The sequence below is a fragment of the Epinephelus lanceolatus genome, chromosome 1, assembly GCF_041903045.1.
Source record: "Epinephelus lanceolatus isolate andai-2023 chromosome 1, ASM4190304v1, whole genome shotgun sequence".
Taxonomy (NCBI): Eukaryota; Metazoa; Chordata; class Actinopteri; order Perciformes; family Serranidae; genus Epinephelus; species Epinephelus lanceolatus.
In genome coordinates, this window is record NC_135734.1 from 20,320,786 (window position 1) to 20,336,731 (window position 15,946).

At 42.2% G+C, this 15,946-nt stretch overlaps 1 protein-coding gene across 1 annotated transcript; it reads right to left on the minus strand.

The window, feature by feature from the left end:
- Positions 1-4,885: 4,885 nt before the first annotated feature.
- Positions 4,886-9,449, minus strand: LOC144458292 (intermediate filament protein ON3-like). The gene is made up of 9 exons (XM_078167128.1): positions 8,988-9,449; positions 6,724-6,932; positions 6,569-6,629; positions 6,360-6,455; positions 6,069-6,233; positions 5,850-5,975; positions 5,525-5,745; positions 5,375-5,430; positions 4,886-5,269 (listed from the first exon to the last, which is right to left on the minus strand). Exons 1-9 carry the CDS (start codon positions 9,354-9,356, stop codon positions 5,145-5,147), a joined length of 1,428 nt encoding a protein of 475 aa, XP_078023254.1. The 5' UTR covers positions 9,357-9,449; the 3' UTR covers positions 4,886-5,144.
- Positions 9,450-15,946: the final 6,497 nt, after the last annotated feature.

Sequence of the window (15,946 nt, forward strand, 5' to 3'; positions counted from 1 at the left end):
GCAATAAGCGAAATTCATCATTTCTAGATTGAAGGAATTAAAAAATTGCTATGTGAAGAACTAGAGGTGTAATTTCATCTGGAGTATAGCATGACCTCACACACTCTCTCTCTCTATTGATCTCCAGCCCATTGTTTACAAGCCGGTCCGGCTGCGCGTTCATGTGAATCCCTTGGCCCTCCCTCCCTATAAAAGGCTACAGCCAGTGAGCAATGGCAGCGCATATTTTCGAAATGAAATGGCAGAGAGCGGAAACGAAACCAGGGCTAACTGGTGCTTCCTCCTCAGGCTCCACTTCACTCAGCTGCCTCACAGATCCGCTGCCTCTCCCACTATAACCTCAATAACAATCCAGAGCTAGCTGGGAGCGGCTGGCGAGGCGTTAGCCGCAGCATGACCGGAGGGAAGCACAGCCAATTAGCCTCCGCTAGCTTCCCAGCTAGCCCCGGCTCTCTGTTTGGATCCAACTGGAGCACCGAGCCCTGGTTTGTTATTCAGGTTAATGTGGGAAGAAGCAGCGGGTTTATCGGGCAGCTGAGTGAAGCTGGGTGAAGTGGAGGCTGCGGAGGAAACACCGGGATGGGTTAATGTCTGGAGCTTGAGGTATTGGTGGCTCGGTCCCAGCAATGGGTCAGGCGTTACGGCTGTGTTAAGTGAGTAAGTTAGCCCGGCAGCCCAGCTTACATTTTCAATTAGCATTGTAAAATGTAGCCTCCCCGCGAGGCTACATTTTTGTAATATATTTGCTGAGATGGAGGCGAGGCTCAGTGACTAGAAGAGCTGATAGAAGCGCTCCATAGCTGTAAGTTACTCCAGTAGCCGGTGGCAGCTGACTTGGCTAGTGCTAACACCGGGAGCTAACGTTAACGTTCCTCCTCTTCTCCGTGAGTGAGAGCGATGTTTTAGCCTAGCAGGCAGCTGGCTCGCCGGCTGCCCACTAGGCTAAAACATCGCTTCAGGTTAAAGTGGGAAGAAGCAGCGGGTTTATCGGGCAGCTGAGTGAAGCTGGGTGAAGTGGAGGCTGTGGAGGAAACACTGGGATGGGTTAATGTCTGGAGCTTGAGCAGCCCGCAAGACAGGCGGGCAGCCTGGCGGGCTCAAGCTGACCCGGCTAGTGCTAACACCGGGAGCTAACGCTAACGTTCCTCCTCTTCTCCGTGAGTGAGAGCGATGTTTTAGCCTAGCAGGCAGCCTGCAAGAAAGGCGGGCAGCCTGGCGGGCTCTAGCTGACTTGGATCCCGGCTAGTGCTAACACCAGGAGCTAACGCTAACATTCCTACTCTTCTCCGTGAGTGAGAGCAATGTTTTAGCCTAGCAGGCAGCCCGCGAGCCTGGCAGGCTGCCCAAGCTCCGGACATTAACCCATCCCAATGTTTCCTCCGCAGCCTCCACTTCATCCAGCTTCACTCAGCTGCCTGATAAACCCACTGCTTCTTCCCTCTTTGACCTGAAGCGATGTTTTAGCCTGGCGGGCAGCCCGCAAGTCAGCTGCCTGCTAGGCTAAAACATCGCTCTCACTCACGGAGAAGAGGAGGAACGTTAGCGTTAGCTCCCGGTATTATCACTAGCCGAATCGGCTGCCACCGGCTACTGGAGTAACTTACAGCTATGGAGCGCTTCTACCAGCTCCTCTAGTCACTGAGCCTCGCCTCCATCTCAGCAAATATATAACATTTATTCCAGGTACCATCATCATTGAAGTAGGCAGGGGAATAGCTAAACACAGCAGAGGCCGAGACATCGCTAACTGCTAGACGAGGCGAGTGGGGTGGGGGGTGGAGAGCAGAGGGAGGAGTGGCTCATGACACACTTTGTTTTGGTCTACAGGCAGTGCACAACAGCAAACCTAGCGGTGAAACGATTTCACTTTTTGCCCCTTTAAGTCTTTGAAAATGAAATGTCAAATGCCATTTTCATTTTTATTAATTATTAAAAGATTGCATCTACATTTTTATTTTGACTTTAATATTGCTTGCACCAGTGGAATATCAGCCTACATTGTTTATAATACCTTTTAGTTTTCCAATTTGAAACAACTGCAAATATTGTCAACCGTGCAGCCGTACAACTTTGAAAATTGAATGTCCAACAGCTTTTTTCATTTTCATTTCAGTAACGAGAAAGCCCATATGTGAAAATGAAAATGCAAATTGGATTATTGGATTTTCATTTAAATTTTTACTCAGACAACACCTACTTACGTGATAAATTTTAATGCTCTTGTGGAATTACATATTCATTTTCAAGTTCCCATTATCATTTCAATACAATCCCCTATTGATTTTTATAAACTTGCAATAAAAATCACACACAAGACATAAAGGTTACACAGTGTTTGAAGAGAAATAACTTCACCTGTGTTAGTGCAGTAAGAAATCCGTTATTATGTCTTTTAACTCGAAAAGGAACTGGAATTAATGTAAAGAAAAAGAATGCACAAAAATGGCTATTATCCCGCCCACCACACCCAAAAACAAAGTATGTCTATTTGTCTGCTTTAATGGTTTATTTGTTGTGTGCTTCACACTTCACACATATCAAACATTGTTTATGAGGGCTCGTAGAATTCAGTGCATGCTTGTGCAGTTGTGGCATTGTTTGTACTTTCGCACAGACCATTTCCTTTCTTTACCACTATGTCTTTCAGATTATCCTCTAAATCACAGAGTGCAGGTTTATGTCCAGCTACAAGACGTTGGAGGAATGTCTTGTAAGGGGCCGAGCACCAAATGGGGAATTTACTGCTTGTCTTTCATGTACCTTTTTTTCTGTGTGTGTCTTTTGTTCAAGAGGAATCTTCGAGAATCATCAAGAAATGGGAAAATAAACGGGAAATAGACAAGTTGGCTGACTATTCAAGCTTTTGCTGCATGTCCTATATGCTAATACCAGAGGGTTTCTCTGGGTCTGGTAATTGAAGCCAACATAGAAGTGTCTTGAACCTGAATTCCTTTTATTGGCCAGCAGGGTGCGACTCCACTGCTTGCAACAACACGGTCTGAGTGTATGGAAATCTTTGAAAAATGGCCTTACTTCTCCTTTGATTTACTACCCCAATAAACATTTTCCAAATGAGTTTATGGTCTTATTCACAAGTTTCAAGTCTTCTCCAGTCTTCTAGTCTTAAGTCTTAGTCTTAGTAAAATAGAGAGTAATGCAAGGTACGCTTTAGGACACAGCTACCTTGTGATTGACAAGTTGCTACCATGGTTCTCAGTCAGAACCTTTGCTCTTCCACAGCTCCACCCTTTCATCCAAACGTGGTCACTTCTGGCTCCAAAATACAGCGGTGCCAAAATAAAATGTAAAAAGAAAAAGCCAAACTTGAGGCTTAACAACTGTTGTTCAGAAACCAATGAATGACATCAGGGTGGCTACATCCACTTCTTTTATACGTTCATTCATTCATTCATTCAATCAATTTCTGTAACCGCTTATCCTGTTGGGTGTCGCGGAGGGGCTGGAGCCTATCCCAGCTGACATTGGACAATAGGCAGGGTGCACCCTGGACAGGTCACCAGACTATCACAGGGCTGACACATAGAGACAGACAACCATTCACACTCACATTCACACCTACGGCCAATTTAGAGTCACCAATTAATGCTGCCTGCATGTCTTTGGACTGTGGGAGGAAGCTGGAGTACCCGGAGAAAACCCACGTTGACACGGTGAGAACATGCAGACTCCTCACAAAAGGCCTCTCCTATCCCGGGGCTCGAACCAGAAACCTTCTTTTATACAGTCTATGGTTAATACTGTCCTGAAGGGCTGTTACTCTGTACTTAGAGGGCATATTACCGTTTTTCAGAGATGTATTGCCTGGTGCTGCTGACACAGAGAAATGGTTAAATGTCGAACAATAAGACCAGTGATCCTTTTCAAGGACAACCTGCCTGTAGGGCATGCAGCACGATCAGCTTCTGTGTGATACGTAATGGCCACGGCTTTTTCGTTCTTCTGCTCCTCCCTTTGTGCTGTCGAGCACAGCGTTACAAATGTAACTGTGCCTTGTTACAGATGCATATTAATTACTAAGTGTCATTCTCTATCAAGGGCGTCTTAATTGTCCAGATCATTACAAGCATCACCAGTTAGTGACAGTGACAGAGGAGAACAACAATAGGTCCACATGCCTTGTACAACTGATAAAAGGTTGGAGTTTGAGACTGCTGGCTCGTCAGTGAGGATTAATGCTGGGTTTGTAGCAACAGGAAAAGTAATTTCCTTTCTCTGGGAGAAAAGATGCATGCATCACCTGTAATTGCTCTAATGGTGATGTAACTGGTTTTGTGAAAACATGAATGGATGCAACTTCAGAACTTGGTGCGTTCCTCCTACCAGTTATGACTCAACTTTAATTGCTCCTGGACAGAATTCAGCAGTTAAATGCATGATCACTGCTAGCACACTCAGCCCAAGGTGAAGATGAAGAAAGGATTTTTCTTGTTAACCTGCCAATACACAAATTTAGTGCACAGGACAGTTCAATCAACAACTGTTTGTCAGCTGTACGAAACTGTGTCTCCACATCAGCTACCATTTGAACTGCAAAAGCTTTTAGTCAGTGAAATGTCCAGGTTTCTTTTGTCCAGTCTTGTGTGTTGTCACCGAGCAGTAATGAGTGAGAGACTTTGGATCTGAAACCTTTACGAATAGTTATTTTCATATTTACTTAAAATGACAGTGTAGAATTGACACATTGTAGCCTAGATAGATATATGGCAGACTGCAACACCAAGCAGGAAGTGAGTGGTAGAAAAGTGGCACAGCACTGCCCCCATGTGAAATCTATGTGTGTGAATAGCATCTAGATATTTAGGTAAGACGCTCTTGAGTGTTTTCTTTCATGTATCACAACAATAATGAGAGTGAGAGGCAATCATTTTAGTTCTCAGATTTATTTCATTCAGATTCATCTGATGTCATTTGCTGTAACATTCATCAGTCATGTTGCTAAGAAGGCTTTAACAAAACAAATCTGGTTTCAACATTTGATCGTTTTTCCTTGAGGTCAGGTTTACCTTCAGAAACTCTTGTTAAGTGATGTCAGTCAGCAGAGTAAGAAATGCATCATGAATGGGTACAAATTTAGATTAAAATCAAGAGTTTCTGAAGGGGAAAAAAAAAGATGGCTCTCCTTTTTAATAGCGTCTCAGGGAACTGGATGTTGAGACTGTGGACTTGGTAATGGTACCACCACTCAGACCGCCATAACCACCAGACAAGCTGCCACCATAGCCGAATCCACTGCTGGAGCTCTGGAGTCCTGGAGCAGAAAAAACATGTAAGTGTTATCATTCCTCCATCTGTCAGTGTGGTCTGTTGGTTCACATATTACTTATGATAATGATGTATAAAATCTGAAACTTACCACCTCCACTGGTCTCCTGCACGTGTATGGTTGCGTTGGAGCCTCCGCTGGCCAGTCTAATGTAGAAATAATGATGGGTTAGTTCTTCATTCAGAGTTGAAACTGATGCTGCAGCCATGAATCTACATGAAATAATCAAGTTTATCCCACCTGGACTCCTCTCCTTCCAGCAGTTTCTTGTAGGTAGCGATTTCGATGTCCAGGGCCAGCTTGACGTTCATCAGCTCCTGGTATTCACGCACCTGGCGTGCCATGTCCTGCTTGGCTCTCTGCAGAGCATCCTCCAGGTCCTTGATGCGCAGCCTGGCATCCTTCACTGCCAGCTCACCGCGCTCCTCAGCCTCTGCGATCTGAGCCTCAAGGCTGGCCCTCTGAGGAAAGTCATGTCGCAGGTGGTTTAATAACTGCAAATCCTTTCAAACAATGAAGTGTGTTCATAAAAAGGCATCAGCCATGAGAAGGTCTTAAAATATACCTGTCCCTTGACAGCCTCAATCTCATTTTGAATACGGGCGATCATGCGGTTCAGCTCAGCAATCTCAGCCTTGGTTGTGCGCAGGTCATCTCCGTAAAGTCCGGCTGAGGACTGCATCTCCTCGTACTATCATGAAAAACACAACAAGATGTATCAAGAACATGATCCAGAGGTGTTTAAAGAGACACAGGATATACCTCAACTTAAATTTTTACTCACCTTCTGTTTGTACCAGTTCTCGGCTTCAGCCCTGCTGCGGTTGGCAATGTCCTCATACTGAGCACGCACTTCAGCCACGATAGCGTCCATGTCCAGGTTACGGCTGTTGTCCATCTCCACAATGACGGATGTGTCCTTGATCTGGCTCTGCAGCTCACGAAGCTCCTACAGAACCAACGGTTACAACAGTTACCTCTGTCTTTGTGATTTACACAATGAGTGGATGATCATCAGCTTTAACTCAAATGGTCATTAGAGAATCATAAACTATGAGATACTATAGACACGTACAGCCTCATAGACAGCTCTGAGGAAGTTGATCTCATCCTGAAGAGCATCCACCCTGGCTTCCAGCTCCACCTTGTTCATGTAGGCAGCATCAGCGTCCTGGAAGAAGACAGTCATGTAGAAGCAGGAAGTGTTACAACTGGTCACATTGTGCTAAACCCTGGAATTAAGATAATAATAATAATAATGATTGTCATCTTGATGTTTTGCACCTTCTTCAGGAGCACAAACTCATTTTCTGCAGCTCCACGTTTGAGGACTTCATCTTCATACCTGAAGGAACACGAGGCAACACTTTAGTAAATCTGCTCCACTTTGAACATCTGCTCACTGTCATGTGTTTGTTGTATGTCATGCAAGCACTCACTTCCTCTTGAAGTCCTCAACATGGCCCTGCATGTTTCTCAGTTCTCCCTCCAGCTTGACCTTCTCATTGCCCAGCCCGTCGAGCTGTCTGCGCAGGTTGGCAATGTAGGCCTCGAACATTGCATCAATGTTGGAGTGGGCGGTGGTCTGGTCCTGCAGGAGGCTCCATTTGGTCTCCAGCATCTTGTTCTGCTGCTCAAGGAAACGGACCTGCGGAGACACAAAACCAGGGACGAGTGTGAGATGTGTCAAAAAAGTATTTTCTTTATATATGTATATATATATATATATATATATATATATATATATATATATACATATACAGTACAGGCCAAAAGTTTGGACACACCTTCTCATTCAATGCATTTTCTTTATTTTCATGACTATTTACATTGTAGATTCTCACTGAAGGCATCAAAACTATGAATGAACACATGTGGAGTTATGTACTTAACAAAAAAAGGTGAAATAACTGAAAACATGTTTTATATTCTAGTTTCTTCAAAATAGCCACCCTTTGCTCTGATTACTGCTTTGCACACTCTTGGCATTCTCTCCATGAGCTTCAAGAGGTAGTCACCTGAAATGGTTTCCACTTCACAGGTGTGCCTTATCAGGGTTAATTAGTGGAATTTCTTGCTTTATCAATGGGGTTGGGACCATCAGTTGTGTTGTGCAGAAGTCAGGTTAATACACAGCCGACAGCCCTATTGGACAACTGTTAAAATTCATATTATGGCAAGAACCAATCAGCTAACTAAAGAAAAATGAGTGGCCATCATTACTTTAAGAAATGAAGGTCAGTCAGTCCGGAAAATTGCAAAAACTTTAAATGTGTCCCCAAGTGGAGTCGCAAAAACCATCAAGCGCTACAACGAAACTGGCACACATGAGGACCGACCCAGGAAAGGAAGACCAAGAGTCACCTCTGCTTCTGAGGATAAGTTCATCCGAGTCACCAGCCTCAGAAATCGCAAGTTAACAGCAGCTCAGATCAGAGACCAGATGAATGCCACACAGAGTTCTAGCAGCAGACCCATCTCTAGAACAACTGTTAAGAGGAGACTGCGCAAATCAGGCCTTCATGGTCAAATAGCTGCTAGGAAACCACTGCTAAGGAGAGGCAACAAGCAGAAGAGATTTGTTTGGGCCAAGAAACACAAGGAATGGACATTAGACCAGTGGAAATCTGTGCTTTGGTCTGATGAGTCCAAATTTGAGATCTTTGGTTCCAACCGCCGTGTCTTTGTGAGACGCAGAAAAGGTGAACGGATGGATTCCACATGCCTGGTTCCCACTGTGAAGCATGGAGGAGGAGGTGTGATGGTGTGGGGGTGTTTTGCTGGTGACACTGTTGGGGATTTATTCAAAATTGAAGGCACACTGAACCAGCATGGCTACCACAGCATCCTGCAGCGACATGCCATCCCATCCGGTTTGCGTTTAGTTGGACGATCATTTATTTTTCAACAGGACAATGACCCCAAACACACCTCCAGGCTGTGTAAGGGCTATTTGACCAAGAAGGAGAGTGATGGAGTGCTGCGGCAGATGACCTGGCCTCCACAGTCACCGGACCTGAACCCAATCGAGATGGTTTGGGGTGAGCTGGACCGCAGAGTGAAGGCAAAGGGGCCAACAAGTGCTAAACACCTCTGGGAACTCCTTCAAGAAAGTTGGAAAACCATTTCAGGTGACTACCTCTTGAAGCTCATGGAGAGAATGTCAAAAGTGTGCAAAGCAGTAATCAGAGCAAAGGGTGGCTATTTTGAAGAAACTAGAATATAAAACATGTTTTCAGTTATTTCACCTTTTTTTGTTAAGTACATAACTCCACATGTGTTCATTCATAGTTTTGATGCCTTCAGTGAGAATCTACAATGTAAATAGTCATGAAAATAAAGAAAACGCATTGAATGAGAAGGTGTGTCCAAACTTTTGGCCTGTACTGTATATATATATTTTTTTTTTTTTTTTTTTGTTATCGAAGTGCATAGATTTGGTTTGGCTGCTGCTTTAATTGACTCTTGGAGTGATTAAGTGATTTGAAGAAAAACAATCATGTTTAATGTAAACAATCAGTTGCATCTCTTGGTAAGGTTGCTATTACTATACTCTATACTAAAGTTTTAACTTCCTAATCATTTCCTTTCAGTTACATGTTGAAGAAGAAAAATAAGACCATTCATTTCACACGTCAGTAGATACTAAGATAATAAGGTCTCCAGTAAATTGTACAATCATAAAGAGTGCATTGAAACAAACCTTGTCAATGAAGGAGGCGAAGCGGTTGTTGAGGGTCTTGATCTGCTCCTTCTCCTGGTTGCGGACAAGCTGGATGGTGGGGTCAATCTCCAGGCTCAGAGGGGCCAGCAGGCTCTGGTTGACTGTGACAGCTGTGATGGGTGGAGGGATGAAGGCGCCTCCTGCTTGGCTAGAAGATAAACCATAGCCACTCATGCTTCCAGATGTGAAACCACCTCCATAGCCAGCACCAGAACCAAAGCCAGAACCAAAGCCAGAACCACCACCAGAACTGTAAGTTGCTCTTTGTACGGAGTAGTTGACTGGGGCAAGCGACCTCCTGGTGGAGCCACCCGAGCCTGAGACTGAGTATGACTTCCTCATCATCATGTTTGCAGTGGGAAAGGTTGTCAACTCTCTGAGAAGAGGAGAGCAGGAGATGAGATGTCATCAAAAGGAGAGCCAAGTCCCTCTGAGTGTCTCACTGTGGACTCTGCTGGCTTTTATGTCTTTGCTGAGTTGGGGGGGGACGACGACAAAGACTTACTGAGCCACCTCAACCTGTACTGTCACTTCTGATGTCCAGCCTCCCCTCCACCTCAGCCTCTGGCTCTGAATGCCAGGAGTGTCCAGTCCTGTAAAACAGGTAGGGGAAGGATTGTCAGAAGATAAGTTGTGACACACCCTGCACCAGGACAGACTGAAGGGGGAGAGTGTGAGAGGTATAGTGAAATGAATATTGGAGCTCAGAAGGGAGGGGATAAGAGAGAGGTATGAGATGTTGTTTTGTTGTCACAGTTTTGTTGCTAAGTGATTTTTTTAAAATGAGCTGTAACATTAAATCACCTGTTTCATGTACCCTAAGTACTGTGTATGTGCTTGATTTCGTGGTGGTCAGCTGAGCTCACTGGCAGCAACGTTACTGTTAATATTTCGCACAATGTTTGAATCAACCCAGCAGTATCTTATCTTACTATATAATGATGAAAACTCTGTCCGTCTGTGGGTGTGTCTGTCTGTGTGTCTGTTCCACGTTTTTCTCCTCACTGACTTGGTCAATCCATGTGAAATTTGGCACAGTGGTAGAGGGTGATGGGAGGATGCGAATGAAGCAATATTACATCAATTGGCCAAAGGGGGGCACTATAGCAACCGATTGAAATTGCAAACTTTGAATCGGCATATCTCATGCCCCGTATGTCGTAGGGACATGAAACTTTGCACAGATGCCTCTCCTCATAAGGAACAGATTTGCCTCAAGAACCCATAACTTCCGGTTATATAGATTTTCCACCATTTTGAATTTTTTGAAAAACACTGAAAATCGATCTCTTCCTAGGAAGTTTGACCGATCTGTATGAAACTCAGTGAACATAATCTAGGGACCAATATCTGAAGTTCCCTCTTGGCAAAAGTTGGAAAACGTACTAAAACTGAGCTTCTATAAGGCAATGAATATTGCGGAGGGCGTGGCTCATCACATAAAGGTGTATAACATCTCAAGGGTTTCACCGATCACCACGCAACTTTGTAGGCATATGACCACACATAATCTGAGGGGACCCCTCCATTATTGACCCCATCAAACAAAATGGGGGAGCTAGAGAGCTAATTTCTTATCTAGGCCAAACTGCCATATTGGTTTTTACTAAACTTGGTAGATATGTAGAACAGGATGCCTCAAGGTGAATGGAGAAATTTAACTCTAATTTGCATGTGGGTGGCGCTATAACAACAGAAAAATGCTTAAAAATGGCTCAAATGCGACAGATCGCTGTGGCTCCCCCTGTGGCCAAATGTCTTTGTTTTTCTAATTTTTGGTATGACTAAGTCATGGTATGGTATGCTGTACTCAATGAGTATGGACTAGTAATAGTTATTAGCCATCTGTAAGAAGTTATCCTGTATAATGAGTACTTTTATTTTCTGGTACCTAAAGCAATTATGCTGTAATGATTTTTATACAGTGTTACTTAAATGAAATTTGAATCCATGGGGCTAATGCTACATGTGGCTATGTAATTTTTTTTTTTTTTAGTCATTTCCAACATTGCCAACCTATATCTTTGTCACAGTTCAAATTATATTTAAACATATATATATATTAATGCCATACATTCACACTTACTTTAGCAACATATCTAATTCACTTAAGTAAAACCTGTAAAACAGCATTTTTCTCTCATCTTTGCATGAAATTGTCAGGACGCTGTCAGTTTCTTTTCAGCATCAAATATCATATCAGATTCAGCAACATATTGGAAGAATATAGAATATATGTTGAAGACCAGTACAGCAGGTAGAAAATCTCACCAAATCATCTGTCAAATGATTGACTATGAGATGACCCAAACACAACCTGCTTTGCGAACATTTAACTGCCCAAACAAGTCATCCATATACAAGCAAAGGACGAAAGGACTCAGATAGAGCACCAACCCCCCTAACCTGTACGGTCACGTAACACGACACAGGAGTCCTGAGATGGTGAGTAGATATTTAGGTCCTCCAAACCATGCTTGCTTTTAGCCAATCTGTTTCTTGAAAGGCAAAAAACTGTAACCAGTCAAGCAGCATTCTCGCTGTCATCTTGGCAGAGATGCTGACAGGGCTATAGGTGATAAATCATCTACCACTACTATTAATTTAACATGTTTGATGTTCTATCTTTTATGAGAAAAACTAACACTAGCATAGAAATGTATCGTTCAACAGAGATATTTCACTCACTGAGTGACTTTAGCAAGTCCACATGCATTGTACAAGTGATTTTGAGTTTGAGACTGCTGGCTTGTCAGTGAGGATTAATGCTGGATTTGTAGCAACAGGAAAAGTAATTTCCTTTCTCTGTGAGAAAAGATGCATGCATCACCTGTAATTGCTCTAATGGTTATGTAACTGGTTTTGCGGGAAACATGAATGGATACAACGTCAGAATTTGGTGCCTATGGGGTGCCGTTTGTAAAGTGGCTCACACTGAAAATAACATCAACATTTTGCCACATTTAGCTTCAAACAATGTTTAAAAAAGTGTTGTGAATTTTTTAACGTCACCTTTTACCACATTTACAGCAATATTTGTTAACTTAGAAATATATTAAATAGTTAAATCTAAATATTAAATGTGGCACCTAAATGTTAAATGTTAAATCTAAATATTAAATCTAAATCTAAATGTTAAATCTAAATCTAAATATTAAATCTAAATGCTAAATCTAAATGTTAAATCTAAATATTAAATCTAAATCTAAATGTTAAATCTAACTGCTAAATCTAAATGTTAAATCTAAATATTAAATCTAAATGTAAATTTTAAATGTTAAATCTAAATGTTCTGGGTGAAACTAAATATTTAGCTAATATGCAAATTCACACTGCCGGTCACCGGAAGTACCAAAATAAAAGCTCGAGATGGTCAGACTGTGTTTATAGACTCAAATAACGAATTAAAACCAACTTATCGGAAATGAACACTTGAACATACATTAGCGTGATAATAACTACCTAAAATAACAAGAAACGTGTTTGGAGAAATTTTATTTGACGTGTACTTTGAGTTGTTAGTGTCCCTTCGGAGGGAATCACTTTGTTGTTTACAAATACTTCCGGGTAGAAAACCAGCAGACTTTAGCTACATATATATTTATATGAATATCTCACATTTTTCACTTCACTATATCACCGTTTAGACTAATCTGATGTTTGTAAAGTCTATAAACACAATGCATTGAACAAACATTACTATTTCTGTGTGCACGTTTTGTAAATAATTATATGGTTATCTTAGATTAGCTGGGCTAACCGTTAGCTGTTAGCCCCGTTAGCGGTGTCTGTAATGACTCATTAACTCTTAAACGGTCCGTGAAAAAAATATTTTTTTTCCAGCAGATGTCTTAGTTACAACATGATTGAGCTAGCAAAGCAGTGTGTTCACTGTGTTGCGATTTGTGGTATTTATTCAGTTTTGGGAAATCACAATGTCTAGAAAGCATCAGTGGCCGCAGCAGCAGCAAAGCTAACATCAGGCAATCATCTGTTAAAAGCCTCCCATTGTCAGATACGACACGGACAGTTTAGAGTTAATGAGTCATTACATTACACCGCTAATGGGGTTAACAGTTAACGGTTAGCCCAGCTAATCTACGATAACCATGTTATTAATTTCAAAACATGCACACAGAAATAGTAATGTTTGTTCAATCATTGTGTTTATAGACTTTACAAACACTAGATTAGTCTAAATGGTGATAGAGTGAAGTGAAAAATGTGAGATATTCATATATATATGTAGCTAAAGTCTGCTGGTTTTCTACCCGGAAGTATTTGTAAACAACAAAGTGATTCCCTCCGAAGGAACACTTACAACTCAAAGTACACGTCAAATAAAATTTCTCCAAACATGTTTCTTGTTATTTTAGGTAGTTATTATCACGCTAATGTTCAAGTGTTCATTTCCCCCATAAGTTGGTTTTAATTCGTTATTTGATTCTATAAACACAGTCTGACCATCTCGAGCTTTTATTTTGGTACTTCCAGTGACCGGCAGTGTGAATTTGCATATTAGCTAAATATTTAGTTTCAACCAGAACATTTAGATTTAACATTTAGCATTTACATTCAGTATTTAGATTTAACATTTAGATTCAGATTTAATATTTAGATTTAACATTTAGATTTAGATTTAGATTTAGCATTTAGCATTTAGATTTAGTATTTAGATTTAGATTTAGATTTAGCATTTAGATTTAGATTTAATATTTAGATTTAGATTTAGCATTTAGATTTAACATTTTGGCCTCTAGTTCCGCAGACCGGGAGAGGCGGAGGCGCAGCGCACCTGTGCTTCACCAGCAGGTTTCCCACCTCCATCCCTCCTACTTGCGCAAGTCGGAAAGAGGGAGGAGAGAAGGCGTGAAGTGGGTTTTACACAGCCGATTCACATCACACCAATCAAATGAGCCCCTCTCCTTGCCCTTAAATGCGCCTCGTGAAGGGATAATGAGAGTTTACTCAATTCGCCATGGCAGAAGAGAGCAGGAGGAAACTGATGTTTTGGTCCGGGAGGTCCAAGCTCGCAGTGTCTGAATATAGGGAACTGCGAGCAAACCTCCACGGGTTTCCATTACGCATGCCAAACGTGCCAAACAGTGCCAATCCCCTTTGATCTGACATCAGATGTGACGGGATAACCAATGTAGAGATACATTTATGTGCTGATTGCAGATAGTTGCATTGAATAGTGTTTTTTGGGGTATTTATTGCATTGTTAATGTGCCTGACATTCTGGAAACCTGCCTGTGAAGTTTTGGTGACGTGTGCGCACTGTCCGCCGGTCAGCCAAACTTCGGCTTACACCGGCTGCGCTCCCCCTGCGCTGACAGTAGACCTGGTTTCAGCTGGCGAGCATTTAGCGCACCTTCAGCGAAGCCTTTTGGCACGAAACTGTCACTGCGCCAAGCTGAATCTGTCGACACCTCCTGCTGCACCGCCACACCCATCTCAGCGCACCTTGGTCTGCCAAACTACCAAATTGAGTGTGCCTAGAGTTGCGCTGCTCAAAACTAGCTCTGCGCGGGGTTCGGCACCCTGCACCACCCTGCGCTGCGTCGGAAAACTAGAGGCCTTAGATTTAGATTTAATATTTAGATTTAACATTTAGATTTAGATTTAATATTTAGATTTAACATTTAACATTTAGGTGCCACATTTAATATTTAGATTTAACTATTTAATATATTTCTAAGTTAACATATATTGCTGTAAATGTGGTAAAAGGTGATGTTAAAAAATTCACAACACTTTTTTAAACATTGTTTGAAGCTAAATGTGGCAAAATGTTGATGTTACTTTCAGCTTGAGACACTTTACAAATGGCACCCCATAGGCGCGTGCCTTGTATCAATACTACTGTATGACTCAACCGTAATTCCTCTTGGACAGAATTCAGCAGTTAGATGCATGATCACTGCCAGCACGTTTAGCCTGAGGTGAAGATGAAGAAAGGATTTTTCTTGTTAACCTGCCAATACAGACACTGAGTGCACAGGGCACATTTAAAAACACACCATTGTGTGTGCAGAAAATGATGCAGTTCAATCAACACAGTACTTTTTTGACCCAGTGGACACATAAGATAGAGATCTAAAATTAAAAGCATGCATTTTTTTTTGGATACTTCCTCCTTCCTGTTGAAGAGAATAAGAGTGCTATTAGTTTGAAAAAAATATGTATCAGTGGTATTTAGGCTTCTGTCTCTATATTGTGAGTGGCACAGGGTGGAATAGTGCTTACTCTGTGTGTCCTCCTGACTGTTTGTCTGCTGTGTGTGGGCAGTATCCTGGCTGCTTACAGTAACAGCACACATACACTTGGCTTGGCCCAGGACGTGAAGCAGGTAGGCTAATTCACTGTGTGGTTAAATACTCTTTATGTTTGGCAGTCAAATGAGTTGCTGACTGGCTCAGAAAGTTTGGGTCATGGTGAAGTCTGTACGGCATCAGCCACTGTCCCTTCCTCTTGCTCCTCACTCTCTGTGTGAGCCATGTTGGGCTTCCAGATCCAGTCATACCTAACCTGCCCAACAGGAGCTTACATCTGAGGAATTCTCTACGAAACGGTGTCTCCACATCAGCTACCATTTGAACTGCAAAAGCTTTTAGTTAGTGAAATGTCCAGGTTTCTTTTGTCCAGTCTTGTGTGTTGTCACCGAGCAGTAATGAGTGAGAGATTTTGGATTTGAAACCTTTACGAATAGTTATTTTCATATTTACTTAAAATGACAGTGTAGAATTGATACATTGTAGCCTAGATACATACACGGCAGACTGCAACACCAAGCAGGAAGTGAGTGGTAGAAAAGTGGCACAGCACTGCCCCCATGTGAAATCTATGTGTGTGAATAGCATCTAGATATTTAGGTAAGACCCTCCTGAGCATTTTCTTTCATGTATCACAACAATAATGAGAGTGAGAGGCAATCA

Excerpts from the sequence above, each read along its gene's own strand:
- LOC144458292 (XM_078167128.1), bottom strand. The coding sequence starts at position 9,356 with ATGATGATGAGGAAGTCATACTCAGTCTCAGGCTCGGGTGGCTCCACC. Across the intron at positions 6,234-6,359 it reads TCAGAGCTGTCTATGAGGCT|GAGCTTCGTGAGCTGCAGAG; the intron begins GTACGTGTCTAT and ends TTGGTTCTGTAG. Across the intron at positions 5,746-5,849 it reads TTGAGGCTGTCAAGGGACAG|AGGGCCAGCCTTGAGGCTCA; the intron begins GTATATTTTAAG and ends GACTTTCCTCAG.